At 37.9% G+C, this 21,075-nt stretch overlaps 2 protein-coding genes across 5 annotated transcripts in view; one reads left to right on the forward strand and one right to left on the reverse strand.

The window, feature by feature from the left end:
* The window catches only part of RALGPS2 (Ral GEF with PH domain and SH3 binding motif 2), a 117,020-nt gene that overhangs the window by 59,858 nt on the left and 36,087 nt on the right, over positions 1 to 21,075 (forward strand). The gene's annotated exons all lie outside the window — the stretch shown is intronic.
* ANGPTL1 (angiopoietin like 1) lies at positions 187 to 20,890 on the reverse strand. 2 transcript variants are annotated; one of them, XM_068416883.1, is made up of 6 exons: positions 20,813 to 20,890; positions 20,503 to 20,698; positions 13,352 to 14,208; positions 8,323 to 8,516; positions 4,255 to 4,525; positions 187 to 3,227 (listed from the first exon to the last, which is right to left on the reverse strand). In XM_068416883.1, the coding sequence occupies exons 3-6, from the start codon at positions 14,175 to 14,177 to the stop codon at positions 3,040 to 3,042; spliced, it is 1,479 nt and encodes a 492-aa protein (XP_068272984.1). In that variant the 5' UTR covers positions 14,178 to 14,208; positions 20,503 to 20,698; positions 20,813 to 20,890; the 3' UTR covers positions 187 to 3,039. The 2 variants fall into 2 exon arrangements, with proteins under 2 accessions (XP_068272984.1, XP_068272983.1); XM_068416882.1 differs by having other exon boundaries at positions 20,503 to 20,821.

Consider the following 21,075-nt stretch of genomic DNA (forward strand, 5'->3'; position numbering starts at 1 on the left):
GACATGGGATATGTCACCACTGTTGCATCACCTGGCCAACTAAAGTAGCCAAAACAGATGGGAGCTGTATATGTGATGTTGTATTTCTTATCATGGAGTTCTGATTAATTTGAGATTGCACAATGAAACAATTGAGCCATATCTTGAGAAGAAAGATTTTTATTTAACTAAGCAGTACTACCTGGTGAAATATTTTCTCGTAGCTGTCTTTCCAGAATCATATCCAGAAATGGGAAAGCTGAAAACAGGTTGTTAAAGTATTCATCTGATGAACATTCAGCTACTTCAGTGATGATGTTTGCAATAGACTTTGGAAATATACGTGAAAACCATGTTTCAGGATTAGTACAGGTTAAACTTTTTCAAGATCTGCTTGGTTAAATTTGGACTGATAGTAGAGGAATGGTGAAAGCTATATCCTTCACAGGCTGCTTCTGAATGTCCAGTGCAATAAGCCTGAGGGATGCTACAGCCTCTTCTGAAAAACTTTTCTAAAAAAAAGTGTCAGACAAAGCATTGAACTCTTTAAGTCATTTACCCTCCTTAGAAAATTCAACCCAAAAGCTGAGAACTGGCATAGTAACAAGCATTTGAAATTATAAATTACTGCATGAACCATTATTATTATTACAAGAAATTATTATGAACCAATCTGAAAAAGAGATGCTGTGCTTTCCCTCCTTGTGCTCTTAAATTGGCAACTTAAAATTAAGTCTTTCCTTTCAGAGCACAGCATTTGGGCAGTCTGAGCTTTCTGGATATATTTTGTAATAATGTCTAGTTTATGTCACCCTGCAGCTTTAAATTGGGAGAGACTCACTTTTTTAGGTGTCTAATATAAAAGATTTAATTTAAAGGCTGAGTGCAAGCTAATTTTACTTAGGGCTTTCTGCAAAGTACACCTTTCACTGACTGCCCTGAATAAACAAACACTGTTTTTGTAGCAGGCAAGAGATTCTTGTAGTAAAATAAGATCTCTTCCAAGGAGAGGAAATCTGTTGGTTGAATGAATTAAAGCTGTCAGAAGTGTTCATTAAAGGAACATTTTGGAGGGCGTTTTCAGCTTTTAAATTTACTTGAATTGCTCTTCTATTCAACTACCATAGAAAAAAAGAATAGACTATAGATAGCCTGAATTTTAAGCATTTGCAATTAAAAAGCAATTTACAGAACACTCAATCAGTGAGGTCTGTATGATATTTGTAACAAACAAACATTCCTTAGACGAAGAACGATTTCAGAATTGTAATCGTTTGTATCAGTTAAAATTCTTGGAATTCGGGAATGGAATATACTGGGACTGATTCCCCCCCACCAACCCCAATTAAATATTGGTGAAACTTGATGGCTTTGTTCTCTGACCAAAGATTTAACTACAGCCCTTGCAGCCTTATATTATCAATGAAGCTTTTCTACTCCAGAGACTGTTTTGAAAGCAGAATGCTGTATTCTCTCCTCTGAATTACAAGTGAGGTTTTGCATAGCAATTGGTATCGACTAATAGAACAATAATATTAGATTATTCTTTTAGCTATTAGGGTTTAATATTTTAGTTAGGGGCAAAGTTCCTTAAAATCCTGAAGGAAAGTACAAGGTGCCAAACAAATACATTGGTTACAGTTCAGAACAGCATATTTAGTTTTTGTGTAATATCAAATTAAATTAGGTAAGCTATGTTGCTAAGTACAATTATTAAATAATTGTATATACTAGGAAGAAGGCTTTAGTTTCGGAGACACTGGTACCTAAAGCAAACGTTTTGTCGTTTCTGATGTTGGAAGTATCTTGTTTTGGTGCAGTATGTTGTATGACTTTTGTTAAAGTATTTTCTAATTAATTTCTTAAAGTACATATTAATTCCAGTGGAAATCTGATATCTAGAAGGTAGAAAATTTAATATAGGCAGTATCAAAAGTTGTATACATGTAGGGGAAGGGAAATGCGTGTGTCATAAGAGCAGTCCAAGTTCGGGGTGGCAGGGAGAATACACTCAGAGCTGATTTCTGATCTTTGTTTCGTATGTCAGCAGAAAGCTGTGCTGGAGGAAAACTGCCAATATTCAGAGACTTGGTCCTTCTCTAAATTAGTATCTGTGAGTACTTGTTCAGACCTCATCACTCCTAACTGGAGCAGGGGAGGGGTCTCCAAGTATCAAGTCATGATTTTAATATCAGGACTTTTTGTTTTGCCATTTAAGTTCAAAGTATCAAGAAATATTTTTGTTTAATTAGGAAGTTTGAATATGGAGGCTGAAAGTAAAAAAAAAAAAAAGGTCCGAACAATTTGGTTGCCTTAAGTTTATCAATAATTTCATACAATTATTTTTCTTATGTTAGGAACATTTTGCCTAAGTGTTTTACAGAAGGTAGAATATGCAGATCTTAAGGAATTCTCTACACCACTACGAAATTTTACATTTTATGTTTAATTCACCACTTCGTTTTGAAATAATTGTTTGTTGCAAAAATCTCTCTCTGCTGGCAAAGCTAGAATGTCTTCCGTTTTTTGTGTGGCTTCTTAGAGCAATCTTAAACAGTAATGTGAAGTCAGATTTTCATTGAAAGTAATACCAACATTTTTAAATAACTTGTTAAATAACTAATCCATTTTCACATTAAAGCAAGACAATGCCATTTCACATATTTACATTTAAGGATTGAGCTAACCTGAAAAAGCATAAGCTTTTATATGAAAAAGCTTATATCTTGTCATCTATCTGGAGTTTTTTACCAGCTTTAATGACTGTTTATATAAAGTATGTTGGACTTGAACAAAGATAAATATGCTTTGCAAGCACAAACATCTGCTTTTGTGAATGTGTGTTTAAAAAAACACCGTCTGTCACAGTAGAAAAGGTTTCAAAAAAAGGAGGGGGGAACACAACGGGGGGGGAAAAAAAAAGACAGGAAAACTGTAGACCTGCTTTTTGCAGGGGCAGATTGTGCAAAATAATGATTAAAAAGTAATATTTTATTTTTCTGAAACTCAAGCGCTGAGAAGTTTATACATGATCACTTGAGCACTGTGGGATTTTCCTCCTCAGTCTATAGGTCTGATCATCATTTGAACTGCTTTCAAGGAGTAGGAACCTCCCCGGTACTCAGCCCAAAATATTCCATCCTGATACTTGCTCCTGTAGTGGCCTCCTCTGTACCACACGCCGTTGAGGTTAGAGTGGGCACACGCGTTGTACCACCAGCCGCCTTTGTGGAAATGAGCACAGTTGCCTGTGGAACAGAGAGAAATAGGTGAACGTCAGTGTTAAAAAGGAGAAATGGAGATTAGCAAACACTTTTGTATTTTGGCTTAGTTTTCGAGGGAACTTTGAAGCACTTCGTAGCCTGGTGCGGTCATATCAATTGCTGCTTCTACCTAAATTCTGTTCTAACAGCAAGCATTGCCCGGAGGGGGGATTATTGACACGGCATTTAATGTGACAGCTGAAAACTAAGGGGATCAACTCTTCTCAGCCTACCAGCAGTGCTTGTCCATGAGCTAACGTTCAAGGAACTCGGATTATGTACTGTTTAGAAATACTTCAGTGGAAGCAATGTGAGTTGATGCAGTCCCAAGCAGCGCTCAGGGCCATAGTTCCACAAAGAGTTGTTTTGTAACTTGCGTCTTTATTGTTAAGGGCTTGTTTAAGAGTTTGCAAGATTTGCCCAGGTTTATGGTTATTGACAGTTGAGAAAAGGCGAGAGGAAAAAAAACTCTTGTGCAGTGAAGTATTACTATCCCCAACCTTTTATTTTAGTGCTAAGGCTTTAAGGGGAAAGCTGGAGGAGGAGCATGGAAATGAACAAAAAAGGACTTTGGTAAGGAGAATGAAACGAAGTGACTGCCTATTTCTCAAGTATTGGTAGGTAACTAAGCCTGTGCACAATTCAGTTTCCTTCATGCTGTTCAGAGGCTTTAGTTCATGGTGATTATTGTTATGTGGCCACAGCACTACTCAGAGATCACCTGGTAAGGTATTCTGACTGCAGGGAGTCACATGCAAGTGATAAGGATGTCATTGAGCTAAATAGGAAGCGTGATCAAGTGTGCCTGCAATCAGGGTAACAGAATTTCAGTTTCTCAATGGTACAGGGGCCCTGTCAACGTGATTTTTATCATTATTGATTTGAAGCATCTTTCAATAGAGTTGTTTTATCAGAATTTACATACTTTTTTGTACTGTATTCTTTTTTTAAAGGTGGTATCACTAATGGAATCTACTGTATTCACTTCCCACACACGTACCGGTTTCCTTACCTGAATACATATCCCTGTCTCTGTCCAGTGTTGTGAATTGCTTTCCGTTGTGCCATATCATGGAATCGCCTGCGTTTCCTTGGTATGTTCCTAAGCGTAGCCTGTAGAATTCGCTCTCGGGCTCCAGGCGGAAGCTGCTGTATTCTGCATAGACCTTCTTATTGCTCCAGTCCTCTAACTCAATCAATAGTCTGTAATTATCCTGATTGGTAAGCATGTAAATATTCTCTAGTCCCAGCCAGTACTCTCCATCAATGTTTCCGAATCCTTTCTGTACAAAAGAAGATCAGAAGGTGATGTTAGCTTAGGTTTTCTTGTTTGTCAAAACGCTCATCAGCCAGGACTATTATAAACCAGTGGAACTTGGGTACTTGAAAACCTTTAAGCTTCTGAATGACTACTCAACTCATGCATTTAAATGCTTGTTTTTGCTGCACTTGGCCATTTGCTCAGTTGGACTGCTAACCACATGAGGTACTACCAGAATCAGTAAAGGCAGCAAAACTATCTGTTTTCTGTGATGTCCTAGTCTTCTTAAGACAAAAGGAGAGAGAATAGGGAAACTGAAACAATATATTTCTTGACAAAGCTAAGGGATCTGTAAGAATGCATGAGTAATGGAATTCAAGGGGGTATATTTCCAGGTTGGAAAAGTTATTTATGGATCAACAGTCTCAGTGTTCAAGATAGATAACTTTTTGTGGCCTTCTTAATGCAACTAGTGTTGTTTTTACTGTAAATTTAATCACATAATTCTTCTGTGCTCTTTACTAGATTTATTAGAAATTCAATACAAAGACGTCTTTCCTTTCAAATCACAGACTACCAGTATGGTAGCTGTGAAGTGATATTTCCTATCTGTTGTCTCCTCTCCCTGAGTAAACCAGTGTTGTTAATGTTTGGTGTTGCAGCTAAGGTAGGTACGTTACACACCGTCGCTATCTTATGGTTCCTAGTTTCTGAGGTCTTCCTACCCTCCTTCTCAGGCCATTGATTATGTAGGACCTACAGCTGATTTCCTGCTTAGAGTTGCTTTCTGGGGAAGTCTCCCTCCAGTACATAAACAGTCTAGGCTCCTAACTCGAGCTGCAGTTTCACAAGTGGCTGAAGTTGATCTAGTATCATGCTGCCGCCAAAAATGGTAGCAGTGCTTTTCTCCTGGCTCATGGCCACATCTGCAATACTTCCCTTGTGTCAGCATTGTAGCTGTGCAGCCACACAGATCGGGAAAGAAGTAGAAATGCGAGCACGGGAGACATCTTTGTTGGTGCAGCCTTTAGTTTCAAGCCAGTCACAGAGTTGCACCTTCAAGTACTTGAAGTTAGGTAGTAGAAATACCATCTTCAGCCACTGCAATTTAATGACAAATCTCTTGGGGGCAAATTTGCCCAAGCTTGAGCCACTATTAGACACCAGTTACACACTCTTCTACATTTTCTTTGCATTATGTTCAAAATGTTTATCATTCCTTTATAGGCACTCCATAACTGTCTTAGAACATTTAAAAAAAAGAAAGAACAACCGAAAAACCAACCACCTACTTTTCTGAGAAGTAAAGACTTTGAATAACTGCGACTGAGGAATGATTAACATTTGAATGATTAAATTCCAAGAATGCAAAAATTTAAAATCCTCATAGTGATCTTTTGTCATTTCCTTTGTATATGTGATATTATTTTTAGATTACTGATTGAGTTAAATGTGGCTCAGTTCTCTCTTTGGATACAATGCACGTGGCAATTGTAGATCCATTTAAAGTGAGCACAGCATCATAGGGAAAAACTGTGTCCTATATGTATGAAGTCAGAACACCAGTATTATTTAAAAAACCCAGCAAAATGGATTTTCACATTTCCTGTCCAGCACATAATTACTCCTACTCAGCATGCGTTTGTCATCCTAGGCATTATGCCTGCTAGTGCATAGTATCACAATAACTTAGTATCACAATGTGTTTCCCTTCATCAGCCCTGTATCTACAGATTTCTAACCTAATTTCAAAGCTAGAAATTATTTCTTTTAATTCATTAAAGGAAATGAAGCAATCTAGGAGGTTCCTAGAGTGTGTGGAGGACAACTTCCTCATGCAAGTGGTAAATGAGCCCACCAGAGGAAGGGCCCTGCTTGACCTGTTGTTTGTGAACAGAGAAGGACCAGTGGAAGATGTGAGGGTCGGTGGCCGTCTTGGGAATAGTGACCACGAAATGTTAGAGTTTTCGATAGTGGGGGAAGTAAGGAGGGGCAAGAGCAGAACTTCTGCCTTAGATTTCCGGCGGGCTGACTTTAGCCTGTTTAAGAGGTTGGTGGACAGAGTCCCCTGGGAGTCAATCCTGAAGGGCAAAGGAGTCCAGGAAGGCTGGATGTGCTTTAAAAAGGAATTGCTAAATATTCAGGAACAGGCTGTCCTGGTGTGTAGGAAGACAAGCTGTCGGGGAAAAAGACCGGCCTGGTTAAACAGAGAACTTAGGCTAGAACTTAAGGAAAAAAAGAGAGCCTGTTTGCTCTAGAAGAAGGGTTGGGTAACTTGGGAGGTCTATAGGGATGTTGCCAGGTCATGTAGGGAGAAGATTAGAAGGGCCAAAGCTCAGTTGGAGCTTGATTTGGCTGCTACAGTCAAAGATAACAAAAAAAGCTTCTACAAATACATTAACAGCAAAAGGAGGGTCAAGGAGAGCCTCCACCACTTGCTGAATGAGGAGGGTAGTGTAGTGTCAGGGGATGAGGAAAAGGCAGAGGTGCTCAATGCCTTCTTTGCCTTGGTCTTTAGTGTCAGGACTGGTTGTCCTCAAGAGACTCAGCCCCCAGAGCCTGAAGTTAGAGACGGGGAGGGCTGTGTGAACCTCCCATGATCCAGGAGGAGATGGTTAGTGACCTGCTACGCCAGTTGGACACCCACAAGGCTATGGGCCCAGATGGGATTCACCCCAGAGTAATGAAGGGACTGGCAAACAAACTTGCCAAACCACTCTTGATTATCTACTGGCAGTCCTGGTTAACTGGAGAAGTTCCAGATGACTGGAAATTAGCAAATGTAACGCCCATCTACAGGAAGGGTCGGAAGGATGATCCAGGGAACTATAGGCCTGTCAGCCTGACCTCGGTGCCAGGCAAGGTGATGGAACAGATCATCCTGAGTGCCATTACACAGCACATGCAGGACAATCGGGGCATGAACATGGATTCATGAAAGGCAGGTCCTGCTTGACCAACCTGATCTCCTTCTATGAGGCTGTAATGGAGTGGGAGTCAGCCTGTTCTCCCAGGCAACTAGCAATAGGACAAGAGGACACAGCCTCAAGCTTCGCCAGGGGAGGGTCAGGTTGGACGTTAGGAAGAATTTCTTCTCAGAAAGGGTCATTAGTCATTGGAAGGGGCTGCCCAGGGAGGTGGTGGAGTCACCGTCTCTGGAGGGGTTTAAGAAAAGACTGGACATGGCACTTAGTGCCATGGTCTAGTTGACCTGGTGGTGTCAGGGCAATGGTTGGACTTGGCGATCCCAGAGGTCTCTGGTTGATTCTGTGATTATTAGGAATGTTTTTAAGCTGAGGCCCTGATCCTGCCGATCTATTAATGTCCTTAAATGAATAATTCCATTGGCTGAGATTGCTTATTCAGAAGGGAGACAATTAAGCTTTTCAAGTACTTACTGTAGTTCTCAGTGTGTTAATAAAAACCATGTGTTTAGTTGAGGTCTTTGTAATAAATGACTTCCCAGTCACTGTCTGGCATAACATGTGTCTCCCCCGTTGTAGTGTTGTGCAGGCTATTTCAGGCACTAAGTTAGTTCATACAAAGTTAAGTAGAGCATTGAGTGAAATAGGGCATTCCCACCAAAATACGCTTGCCTCTGAGGGATGGCCACTCTTTTCAGTTATCTTTGGTCGTAAAATTAATTTTACTGTCTAACTTAAGCCACTAACTGTTTCCAGCTCCTCAGCGTTTGTCATTCAGTACTAACGTTTGCAATGAAGAATTGCATTGGAAATGTTCACACCACCTTGATTGCGATAGATAATGCTACTGCCGCACTGAAATGAAGCAGCTGATTTTCTGCATTCCAGAATTTACCTTATAACTGTCCCAATTCCTGAAGAAGTTGACAGATCCATCTGTCCTCTTCTGAATAACTGCCCATCCTCCAGGGTCCAGGCTGTTCTCACACCACAGTTGCATCGGCTCGTTGCTATTTTCAGGTTTGATCATATAAATCCCGCTGTTGGAGTGCCCAGCTTCCTTGGCTTGTTGGCAGTCTTTGAATGGACCTTTTTGAAAAGAAATACCGTAAGCATTCCAGCTTGCCTAGGCAGTGCACATTGTTCAGGAATATTTTGTAATGGTAATAGAAAGTCAGTAATTCAATGAAGGTAAAACTACCATGGAAAACAGAGTAAAAAGTTACTGTCCGAGATTAATTGTGTCTATATAAATAAACATGTCCATAAAGTTCATTTTGCTAAAGGGATAATAGACTTTGGTTGCCAGCACCCAATTTTTAAACTCTGCCTCCTGTGTCAAAGATTTAGACTCTGACTCTTGCTACTCAAGAAGTGCATTATGATTCTCACTATTTTCTCCTGTACCTGTTTACAAAAGGTAGACATCAATTTACTTCGTTGTCCTGGTGCACCCATTGGAAACTGGTGGGAGTTTAAAACAAAACAAACCCAAGACACCCAAACAACGCGCACACACACACGAATATATAAGTCGTTTGAGAGCTGCTGTAAGAAATATTTAGTGAAATTTGGTGAAAGAATATTCTTATACTGCATAACCTTTTTAACTTTATGTACTTACCCAGCTCTGGGATCAGCCTGTTAACTGTGGATAGGAAACTTTTACATTTCATGTGTCATCCTGGTGTGATACGTGTGGATGGACACTGATGAAGAAAATATGCAAGCAGTGGAGAGGGACTTTGGAGCAGCTGAAAAGGGCTCACATGCTTGTTTTCAGGGCTGTGATTCTACAAAAATGCTGTTGCTGTTGTCAGTGCTGCTTGAAAGCTCTATTGTAGACCACGTGAATAGTGATTTTACAAATACTACTTACAGAAGAGCACCTGTTTTTTCTGTAAGAAGTATGCAGCTTACATATCTCTGAAACCTTTGCATAGTTTGCCTTTTTATTTTTGGTAATATTTTTATTTTCTACTTTTTAGAAAAGGATTTGTATTCATGTGTCATTACTTCAGTTGATTTAAAGAGAGACTGGTTATTTACTAATGAAAAGCAGGATATGTTCTGATGACTAGTGAGTGGTGGGTGCCCTAAATGTGTTTGAAAACTCATACTACGTAAATCTGAAAATGAATTATCTACAGCTTTCCTCTCATTTTCTCAAATCTCCTTGGAAGTTCAGGGAAAACTCTTCAGTCACAGAAGCAGCTAATGTGCAAAGCAGCATAAAAGACAGTTGTTGAGGTTATTCTTTAATCAAAAGTAGAGGCTGAGTGAAAGTGACCTTCATTGCAGATTAAGGTTGCGTGACAAAAGTAAATTGAAAGTCGCTCTTTCTTTCAGATTTTAAAGTAGTAGTTGCCAGTTTGATGAGTGTGTAATTAGCAAGAAATCCATAAAGCGTTTCACATTAATTAGAGTGCAAAAAGCTTGTGTATATAATGAAGGTGACTACTTGGAGCTTCTGGCTGTGACAGTGCTACCAAGAACGCTGCAGACGTTGAGCCGTCGTTGTCAGTACTGCTGCGTACTGTACTGTCAGAATTTGACGATGGTTTTGTCATTCTTGCAGTGCACGCACTAATAGCTTAGGAAGTAAATACTGTAGCTTTGGTATATGTGCTTTTTCTCTTGTTGGCAGTTAAAATTTCCACATAGATTGTGCACGTTGTTTATGTTTGTCCAGTGGATAGATAATTTCCTGGGCTAAGTTGGGTCTTATTCCTTTTCCTTGAACTCCTTGGTCACTGTATAACTTAACAGGGAGGTTGTTCTAGAAGTACTATTGTAAAGCAATTATTGCATTTGAAAGAGTGTAAACAGACAAGCAGTATTTTTGGTAATATTAATTGAATATTAAGAACAGCTCAGATCTACTGTGTATTATTTCATGTGATTTCTACTCAGGAGGAAATGAGGTCTCATGTTTCCATGCGAGACCCAAGCAGATGTTTAGAGTGATTTTTAAGTAGCTTTTAAGGCAGACAGAATTGTACTAGTCTGTTTATATAAAACACTGATCACCTCTGAAATTCAGCTGGCATTAAGGTCACAGGATGCAGCTTGGCTGCTCTTTGATGCTCAGATTTGCCTGTGTGCTTCTCATAAGTTAATGTTGTAGTAGAGGTAACAGACTTCTGCTCTTAGTGTAAGGGAATCCAACAAATCCCATAACTTTTGGTGTGTATAGCCTTGAATCTTTTTTGGGAAGTAAATTCTTTGTTATGTGTAATTATTTTGAGTTCATGGTATAAGAACTGATCCATTTCTTGTTCAGTGGAAATGCTGAGATCTGTGAAACAATGATTCTCCACAGTGCTGGTGTGAGTGGAGACTCTGGCTAATGAAAAAACATAATTAATCTGTTGAAAATCTTGTCTAGGTAAGGGGTATCTCATGCGTATCTAGTCTTCTGTAACAGTCTGCATACACTAAGTTGCCGAGACAATTATAAGTTAGAAATACTCTGAGAAGGTGATATGTTAAATCTTTCTCTTCTAAAATTGTCTTTAGATGTATGATTTAGTACATATCGTGTTGTAAATTAGATATAGTAGAGAAGGAAAGTGATGAAGTGCTTTAAGTTGGAAGCTAAATAACATCTGGCATCTTAAAATAGGATTCAGCCATCATTTTATCTTGAGTGGTTAATATAGGAGCCGTGCTTGTGTAAGCTTCATATAGAGGATTTTTTGGGCAATAGTAGATGAAAATTCCAAAATAAAATTCGGCATATATTTAAAAAAAGGAAAGTTACTTTGTTACCTGAGAGGTATTAGCGGCAGAGTGTGTGTGGGAGGGTGACTTTCAAGTACTCTGTGTACTTGAAGCTACTTTTTGCAGCACAGCGGCAGTAAAATTTGGGTACACTAATTATTATTCCAAGGATTAAGATAATTGTGAAAACTATAATTCACAGGACCATTATTCTTCCGCAATTTTTCTGCAAATTAACCAAAATACTCTTCAGAAAGCAAGAACTCATCCTTCTGTTCCCCATATATTTTGAATTTTACTCTCCACCCACAGTATTAAGATGCACGTTGACCCTTTATTAAACTTCTGGTGTGTGCAAGTATTTGTTAGGTACGACTTCTTCAGATACAGGGGGAGAAATCTCCTAGTTGTTTGTCCAGTTGTTTATTCTGTCATAACGAAGTCTTTGGGCTTGTTTCTGAATGGGACTGTTTGGGTTCGTTGGTCTTTTTTTGACATCTTTATATGTTATAAATAGTCATCATCCTTTAACTGGAAAGTTAACTTTTCTATGACATAGCCAATTTTGGTTCTGTGCACCATTAAATATGCTTACCTTAATTTAAAAAATCAGAGATAATAACTCGGCATTGTGGTGCAATTTAGAAGTTCTGTTTTTGCTGAGTGATGTTCTACCAGCTGTGGCAACTCTCAACCCTCATTTTCCCAAGACACTTCAAGAAACACTTAAACTTCAAGCTCAAGAATCTAGTATTAAATAAATGAAGTTGAATAATATTAAAATAAATTTCCTAAGATTTCTTAATGTTCCCTTGCAGAAATGGACTCAAACTTTGAACTTTTAGGGGAAAAGGGATTAGTGAAAACCGTGATAGATAATTTAAAGGAAAATATTTAGTGCTATTGCTTCATTTTGTATGTAGGGCAGGCATATATTGAGAGAGAAAAAGGTGCATTTATAACAGAAACTTAAAGCATGGGTTTTCTGGGAAACAGGACATCTCTGGTTTTTAGAGTTATACTTTTGCTGTCTGACCAGACATTAACCTAATGCTTTTATATTAGCTGTTTCCTTTGTGTCATGATGTGCGATTTAATTCTCATGACATCTGGCATTTTACTTGGGCTTGTGCCTGAATTTTCTGCAGACCCTGAATAAAAATAGTTGTTCTTTATATCAGCAGCTAGTTGTTTGTAATGCTGTGGAACAGTCACAAATAAATGTTTGTCTTCATCTTAGGAACCAAGTTGAACTTCCAACTGTGACTAAAGGCAATCTGAAAGCAAAAAAAACCAACAACCCAAACACAAAAAAAATGCCAACCAAACCCTTTTGCTCTGCAAGCTAACAGAAGCCAAGAGCAAGCACTGGAATGGAGGGCTTGAGAAAAACTTGTTTTTGTGAATCCTTAATATTTTTTTTATTTCAATTCTGTCAAAATTTTAATGAAGTGAGAATCATGATAGAATTCAGGGCAGCTCAGAGGTAGTTAATTTTCTTGTCACTAGTTTTGTTTCTAGTGATAAATGAATTTATCTCATGACCTGAAGAATGTAACACATGAAGATGTGATACAGTCTCATGAATGTATTTTCATAATATTTATGGTATTAGTTTTAACTTGCCGTCCTGTACTGACATCACGTTACTGGGAATGTAGTTACTCACTTTAAATTTTCAAAGCTGAGTGTATCTAATTGGATCCAGCCTTCATTCAATTATCTTTTCAAACGTACCTTACTCTCTTGAATATTTCAACCAAACGCTTAGAGACTTACTTCACGACTGTGTTGATGGATTTAGATGTTAATTTTAAAGCAGCTCAGAATAGAAGGAGTAAAACTCTTCTAGCAGGATTAACTTCTGGCGAATGTATATGTGTGTAAGTATAAAGGACAACTATTTAAAATGACTTCATTTATTTAAGATGAATTAACTTCTTATTCACCATTGCCAGTTGCTGTAAGGTGTAGCTAGTAGGCGTATTCAAAGAAACAGGGCTAAATACTAGAAAGCATATGCTAATATTGAATTTTCATTCCCATAACTCAAACCCATCTGGAGACAGAAACCTCAATACTTTGTGTGAATTTCTGAGTATCAGCTATTTCAGCAAATTCATCTTATGCAGCTGTACCTTAAGGATTACCCTCTGAAATAGAGAAATCTCAGGTTAGGTAAATAGTGATAGGTAACTCACCCTCATTAATTAAAGCCAGTGGTGGTACTCTGAAAGGACTCTTCGTAGGAGAAGTAGCTGGATCAGGTGGTGGCCTTACATCTCTGTCCCTGGGGTAACCTGGATCTCGCTGTATCTCGTTACCTCCCAGGAGAACGGGAGTGTAGGGCTGGCTGTTAGGGATGTGCTGTGGCACGACTTGGACAAGAGGTGGAGACCCATGGGTGTCCTGTCGCGAGAAGATTCTCAAGCACTGCTCTTCCAGCAGCGAGATAGTCACGGACTGATTATTTACAAGATCAGTTAGTGCTGCATATTTTACTTCAAGCTCCTTGTATTTTGTTGCCATCTTTAACATTTCTGTTGTAACATTAAGGACTTTGTTTTCCAGTTGGGAAAGCTCAAGTGAGTTATCACGCTTTCGAATTATCTCATGCAAGAGCTGCATGTAGAGCTGGGTGACCCGAGAGTTCATGTTACGACTTTCTTTCCTCAGTAATTTTACTTCATTCACAATGTTTCCATCCACATCTACTACCAATTGCAAAATGTCGATCTCCCGCTTTTGCTTGGACAGGACATCCTTCAAGTTCTCTATGTCCATTCGTGTGACTTCGTCTTTTCTGTTACCAGTCCCTGGTCCATTAGTATTCACGCAAATTGGCCCCGTGATTTTTTGTTCTGGGACCAAGAATGTGTAACCACATTTCTTCCCTTCCTCTCCACCGTCTGCTGAACGAGGGTGCCTCCGTTGGGATGTTTTATTAGGTGTGGATTGTTCTGTACAGCGCCCGATAGACAACAGCAGGAACAACAGTACACCCAAAGTCCATTTAAATATCTTCATTTTGAAGCAGTATGATGACTGTCAGAAGAGACTATTAAACAGATAAAAGATAAAATAATTAAATTAGAGCCGTAACTAAGGCTTAAACTGCCTAAAGGGATGTTTTTGCCATGCTTACGTGTATGTAGACAAGTCTTTGGAATCCGTTACTTGTATTAGATTCCATTAGATGATTAGCTTCAAAGAATAGCTTTCTATTTGGAGCAGCAAACTCTGAAATTTAGGTTTTGCATTTAGTAAAGAAGTTGTTGCACTGGATGAACTTTCAGAAGCGATGTTCAGCTTAGATTATGTAGTATGCTGTCATTATGAATTTGCTTAAATCTGTACTCACTGCAATTAAACGCACAGTTATAAAACAGAGAGAGTGCTTGCAGAATATCTTCATGGAAGGGAAGTAGGGAGACAGAGTGGTGGCTAATAGTATTTTCAAAAATATTTATATAGATTTTGGAATTTGGATTATATAAGCCTTTCTGGTCCTCTTTTAGCTTTATATATGTATGTAGAGATGTATAATTTGTTAAATACTGTTCATGTGTACAGATACATTTTTCAAATCTATATATACACAGATCTAGTAGACTTGAAAAGTACAGACATATCAAACGCTATTTTTGGACATTAGTGTTAGGCGGGGGATTAGCGTAACATAGTTGTTTTAAACATTGAAAATTACATATTCAAGTAACTTTAAACTTGTAAGGAAAGCCTATAACGCTGTTTGCTCTGCATTTGTGTCCCTACTTAGTTGCCTTTCGAGATGAACATTTTAAATTGTTGTCACACTATTCTTATACCTTTTGAGAACATTTTTATCCAAATAACACTGAAGTATCAGGTGTGTTATTAATATAAATACCATACTGAAGTGTTTCATTCAGTTTTTAAAGAAAATAATGTATTTCTTTTAACTTTGTGTAAAGAATTAAAATGCAGCGATAAAGATCCAAGAATATTTTTAGAAAGAGACCTGTTTTTTTAACTTTATTTTTTAAATATTTGAGATTATAAACAAAGATAGCACAGGAAAAAAACCTCATTTTTTCATGTTTTATTTGCTTTGTCAAGCAGATCACTCTTCCTTCTTGTCTCAGCTGTTGATCTGGCTTTCCTTTCCAGACTGCTATTAGTGGTTGTCCAAGGCCTTGTACAGTGGCCTTTGTATAGTTATGAAGAGAAATAAAGTAAAACCAGAGAAAGTTAATAATTTTCATGCTGTTCCTGCCAAGTTCAAGTTTAAGTGCATTTGGCAATCCTGAAACAAGTCACCCTGGAGGAGAAGCAGACCAGTGCTGCTCCCTTTACGTTCACATTTACAAATGATAAGGTGACTTTTGTGTCAGGTTACTTCTCCCAGTTCTGTTACTGACTTTACTGTTATTGCTGCAAATTATGTCTGATCAACCTCAGAGTAAACAGATCAACTTTTTAAACTTCTGTTTAAAAAAAAAGTGGGGAAAAAGTATCACTTTTCTCCAGAGCTAATTGTGTATTTTTCTTTGGTAATTTCAGACATTTAAATTATTAATCACTTAAACAGTGCTCAGAGTTGGAAGTTCATTAGGTTAAATTTTCACATGAATCATGGTAAACACATGGGAAACATGTCTGTGTGTGGTTTCTAACTTGACAAGGATGAGCTGAACTGATTGTCTGAAGTTTGAAACCTCTTCACATCTTCTAAATTATTTTTCAATACTTTTTCCGTTCAGCGTTTGCAGATGCAGGGAAAGTGACTTTATGGCATACAGTTAAGGATGAAGCCATAGTACAAGTCCAGTATTCTACTATTTTCACAGTGTATATAATAGCTACTTCATAGTCCAAAAAGGTGAATAACACTTTAGTTCTTGGTAGTTTTTAAAGACCCTATACAGTTACTTAAATAATGAATGGCTGGGGGTTTTTCCCCACAGCAGCACATTTTTCCCCTGAAATACATTAAAACTTAAATGACTCTTTCAAACACAAACATTTTGCAATGCAGCCCACTTTCTGACCATGCACTCTGCTTTCCACATTTCTTTTATTACATGTGTTCATTTTGAACATTTATGCTTAGGTGTTAAAGTTAGAAATTCTGTGTCTATGTATGTGCTGTCAGACCGTAAAATGAATTAAATGGTCTAGTATAGCATAACCAAATGCAACAGCTGCATAAGATTATGCCCTAAGACTTTGAAATAATTCAAATATCTTGTATTAAACTGTGACATTCAGGTAAGCATGGTTCAGTTCCTTCTGAGAAGGTACCTGGTGGGGAACATACATCCTTCAATGGAAATTTTGTCATTGAAAAAATCAAATGTCTTATGATGTTGCTTGGCATGTTTGAGCAGCTTAATGCCTAACTTGTTACACAAGAATAGGTTCTGAGTAGGATATTTACCTGGAGTTTTAATCAGCTTAGAAGGAAATTTCCTGTTTCAGAAATTTCCTGATGTTCTGGGCAAGCAGCTTAAAAAAATAGAAACTGTTTATCCAAAACATCACAGATTCATAGCCTAATATGTAAGACCTAAAAATGACAAACATTAGAGTTGGGAAATAGTTTTAGGACTTTTTAATCACATGTTATGTCACAGATTCCCATGTTTAGCTGTTAGGGTGGTGTCATAACTGTTAGGAGATAAAGCACTTGAGGCTCAGGGAGCAGTTTAGACAGAACCACAGTCTCAAACCCTTCCTGCAAGTCTAGAGTTGCTTGTAGTGAGTGGGGCTGCTGAAATACCTGAATGCAGACCTTGGAAAATAAGCGACAGAGATCGTTATTACAGATATTATTGCTTTAAAATACGTTATTTAACTCTTTATGAACTGTCGTGTTTTTAAATTAGAGCAGTCTGTCACTTCACTTGGTTCTGTTGTGTTTCTGTGTCACCTGGTTTTGGGTCTCAGATTTCTGTGGAAGTGGCAGTCCTTATGTTCTGGCATGCTGATGTTTTATTGCTTCTGCAGGAGAAAATGGGCAACTGTTCATAGCAACACAAACTTCATCATCATCTTGTCAGAAATACTCAGAGCTGAGGATAGGGCTTCAATAGCATTTTACATTTAACGCCATTCCTTTCTTCTGGTTTCTTTCTTTTTCCAGACTGATCCCCATGAAAAAAACCCCTTGTTTCCAAAATTAGCCTTTGATTACTTTTGGAAGTGCTTAAAGGAACAAAATTCCAATTTAAAAGAGCAAAATAAACCAGTAACTAGTATTTTTAACTTTCACTGAGAAACTAAAACATGGGCTGTGTTACCCCCTCTCCCAAATATTGTATCACTTACAAATATTAGAGTTGCAGGGATGAGGAAATGTGGAAGCTAGTATATATTTGGCAATTTTAAACTTTCTACACAGCGAACTATTTGTTCTTTGTTGTACTGCTGTGACTTGCACGTTCAGCAGGATGTAGAATTTGGAGACCCACAACACAAATTAGAATCTGTCCTTTCAGAGCTGAAGACTCCTTCTCCCTGGGCAGTGTAGGCTGTTACGACTGAATGCAAGGGAAGTGTTGGCAGGTAAATGTGAATATAGGATTCCCATTGTATGGGAACTGCAGTATCAGTACATCTCTTTGTTCAGAATATTTATTAAAAGAATATGGTCAAATGATAAATACCAATGGTGCCCTCTCATATAAACCTCCATTTGTAAACATGTAAAACAGGAAGAGAAACAGACAGGGGTTTTGAGAAAGTAAATGGCAATACTGAGAATAAAGATCCTCTGAACATGATACCAGTTAATCTGAAAGCTCTGTTGTTGATGTTACACATACTTGATGTTCTGTTAAGCTTTGTCTAAGCAACTAAAATCAGTAAAACTATCTATATTCTATCTCAGAATAAGTGGAGATTTTTGGGGGGTTTTTTAGCTTAAAACTGGGTCCATAACACTAGAAGTAATCCTGCTGTGAGGGAAACACTCTTTTTACAGGAGAAATGTTCACATGGATTTTTGGTGTATTTGTGTACTTCTGTAAGTTACTTTCCCCTATATAAACAAGTGCTTTTCCGGTAAGTCACTCCGCTGAAATAACAGGATTACTTCAAATTGTGTTGACTGGGATCCAGGAATAATACGCTCTTGGTTTTTGTTAGTCAGATACATGATGTATTGAGTCACAGAATTCTACTTCTCTGAGATTAATGGGAATCTGATTCCTTTTAGAAAAGGCAATCTGAAAATCCTCAGGGGTTTTTGAAGCAGTCATTGAAAATGTGTTGCTTCTAAAAATCATAGATTCTTAGAAATTCTCTGCAGAAGAGATTTATCAAGCTTGTCATACTAGATACTCTGGAAACACAGCAAAATGCCATAACATTTCCAGATTTTTTTGGTGAAGTTGTGGGTTTTTTTTGTGAAGGTTCCTTTACATTTGTTTGCAGCCATTGTGTGTGTTTGCACCATTTTAACAGGCAGGTACAATGGAGTCATGCGGTTTGTGTTTGGAAACGTGTTAATTATGGGCTCCAGAATTCTCTATAAAATGCATACTGAAGACGTGAAGCATCTAGCAATGTTTGCTGTAGGAAGTTTTATTTCACTGATTGGTGTATAAATTTTAAGGACCAGACTAACAGGGCATGTTAGGAACAACAAACTAAGCCCAGTAAAACAATAATGAAAACCTGATAAAGGTATGTATATACTGGCAGAAGTTTAAAGATTCAGAATTTCCACTCTTGGAAGTGAATTCCTGTAAAATTTTAAATGGCATATTTTTCCATCATACCTCAGATCATTCTTGTGGCACCAGCATAATATTAGTAGTCCATTATTTTTTTAAAGTAAGCATTTACAAAATTTGAACTCTAAAGTTGGAAGATGGCAAGAAAAGAGAGAGTTAAAACCTTGCACATAGCCAGTTTATTGCTTCCAAATTGACTCAGCTGTTTTCAGTTGTGAAAGATTTAGGAATTGTTCTAAGCAGTGTAAATCAAAACCTTGGCTAATCATGAATGAATGGAGACCGGTGTCCAAAGCAGACGATGTAGGCTTCAAATGGGGCTTTTTTGTTGTTGTTTAGATTGTTCTCTTTAATATGTAAAGAAGCACAGAAGGATAGTAAGAAAAAGGGCTCAAGAACTTGGAAAGGATCCATCTTTCTTTTTTGTCAAGTCTGCTTCAGACTTTTTTTTTTTCCTCCCATAGCTACTAAACCTTAATCAAGTTTACTTTCTGTAGTACTTTGTCTCTTTTAGCATCACCCCCTTCATTCTCTCTTAATGTGTCAGACATTTCTGAGAGTTTGTTAACATGGATATATAACTTAAATTCTCTTCCACTGTTCTGGGTTATTTACTGTATTTTACTTTCCAAGTCAGCATGAAGAAAGCCAAAAGAGTAGAAAATTATGTATTAGCAACTCTTTTTTTTGTTTTTATCTGTACTTTCGTCTGCTCTTTGTAAACAGCTTTCTTGTTTTAATCCTTGACTTGCAACTGCATCCTTCCCCCTCCTTCCCCCCAAAGAACTGTAACAAAACCCTCTATTTTCCACTTAATATAGTGTTGCCTTGTATGTTGCATTTCATGTTTATGAAACTAATCTTTATTTAGAAACAAACTGCTGCTCAATTGAGGTACAATTAACTTCCCCATCGTTCCACAAATTGTTAAAGGAAGGGGTTGGTGCCTATTGCAGCAATGTCTTTGGATTTTCAGCTGCACCATTGTTTGTGCTACAAACTTGAGTATATTCTGAATCAATGTATGACTCAGGTTTCTGGGTTGCTTGTACAACTCAGACTACTTCTACTTCTCAGAAGTACCATAAATAAAACTTTAGTTGAAACGATATATATTGCTACTTAGGATGTGCATTGATTTACTCGGGATTTTTTACAGTGGTTTTATTGAGGTATCCATTTTCTAGTTCTAGTAATGCTAGGTCTATGCTCTGGCATTGGGTGAAATCCAGCGTCCCTGAAATCGAGAGGATTTTTGGTAGGATTAGAATTTCACATTAATACGTTCACAATACTCAAATTACATGCTTAGTAAAGAATCTGGTAGTACTAATTTTCTGTGACTGTATATAACAAAATTACAGAAGATTTACAGCTAAACAACTGAAACTTGTTCATCCTTACAACTGGAATGAGTTAGTCCCTGCTCTAGTGCAGAGTCCTTTTAATTCTTTCCAAGTTTCCAAAGTCTACCAAATACCACAAAAGCGAGTTTTATATTTCAGTTGTCAAACTTTTCTCAGGCTGAGAGAGATTTGTCTGTTCAGAATTGTATGTGGATGGTAGATGTATGTAGAATTAGCAAATAGCTCAAAATCACACTTGCAAGTAAGAATAACTTTAAAATAACTTACCAAGAAAAAAAATCTTCCAGCTGGTTTGCTTCTGTGGTAGATGGAAAATCCAGAAGCCAAGTTGCTTTTTCTTCCTATATTACCCGATGCTGTGGATTGTTAATCTGCAGCTGGAGTTGAAAACTGCTTTTGTCTTTCTCTGTTAGATCCAGGCTGTATTGAGGAATTGGGTTTCTCCATACGATAACCAAGCTAACTAATCATTAAAAAAAGAAAAAAGTAATGTTCCAGTATGTTTTATTCCAGAAGAGAGAGAGAAATATTTTTTGCAACTGCAGTGTTTTATTCTCGCATGCAGAAGTGCACTAACCAGCCACAGCTGACCCAGATTCCATATACATCACTTTTGGACAGTTTTTTTTAAACAAACACACACTCGACTTCGATGTTCAGCCCACCTATGATGTCACCGCGAACACACTGAGCGCAGCAGAAACTCCTCCTTCGGATTTCCTATCCATACCCTCCAGAAAAGGAGGGGGTAGGGAGGCTGCGAAGTTATGAACAAGGAAAGATTGTTTGCCAGTAGAAGGGAGGGTACCATATGGCAACGGGCTGTGCAAGAGTTCAGCA

This window comes from Nyctibius grandis, chromosome 21, assembly GCF_013368605.1.
Source record: "Nyctibius grandis isolate bNycGra1 chromosome 21, bNycGra1.pri, whole genome shotgun sequence".
NCBI lineage: Eukaryota > Metazoa > Chordata > Aves > Nyctibiiformes > Nyctibiidae > Nyctibius > Nyctibius grandis.

What these genes read in the sequence shown, in the direction of transcription:
- ANGPTL1 (XM_068416883.1), bottom strand. Translation starts at nt 14,177, where the DNA reads ATGAAGATATTTAAATGGACTTTGGGTGTACTGTTGTTCCTGCTGTTG. An exon ending in ACTGGCTTTAATTAATGAGG is followed by an intron (nt 8,517 to 13,351) that starts GTGAGTTACCTA and finishes CTTTTCAAAAAG; the next exon opens with GTCCATTCAAAGACTGCCAA. An exon ending in GGAATTGGGACAGTTATAAG is followed by an intron (nt 4,526 to 8,322) that starts GTAAATTCTGGA and finishes TCTTTTGTACAG; the next exon opens with AAAGGATTCGGAAACATTGA.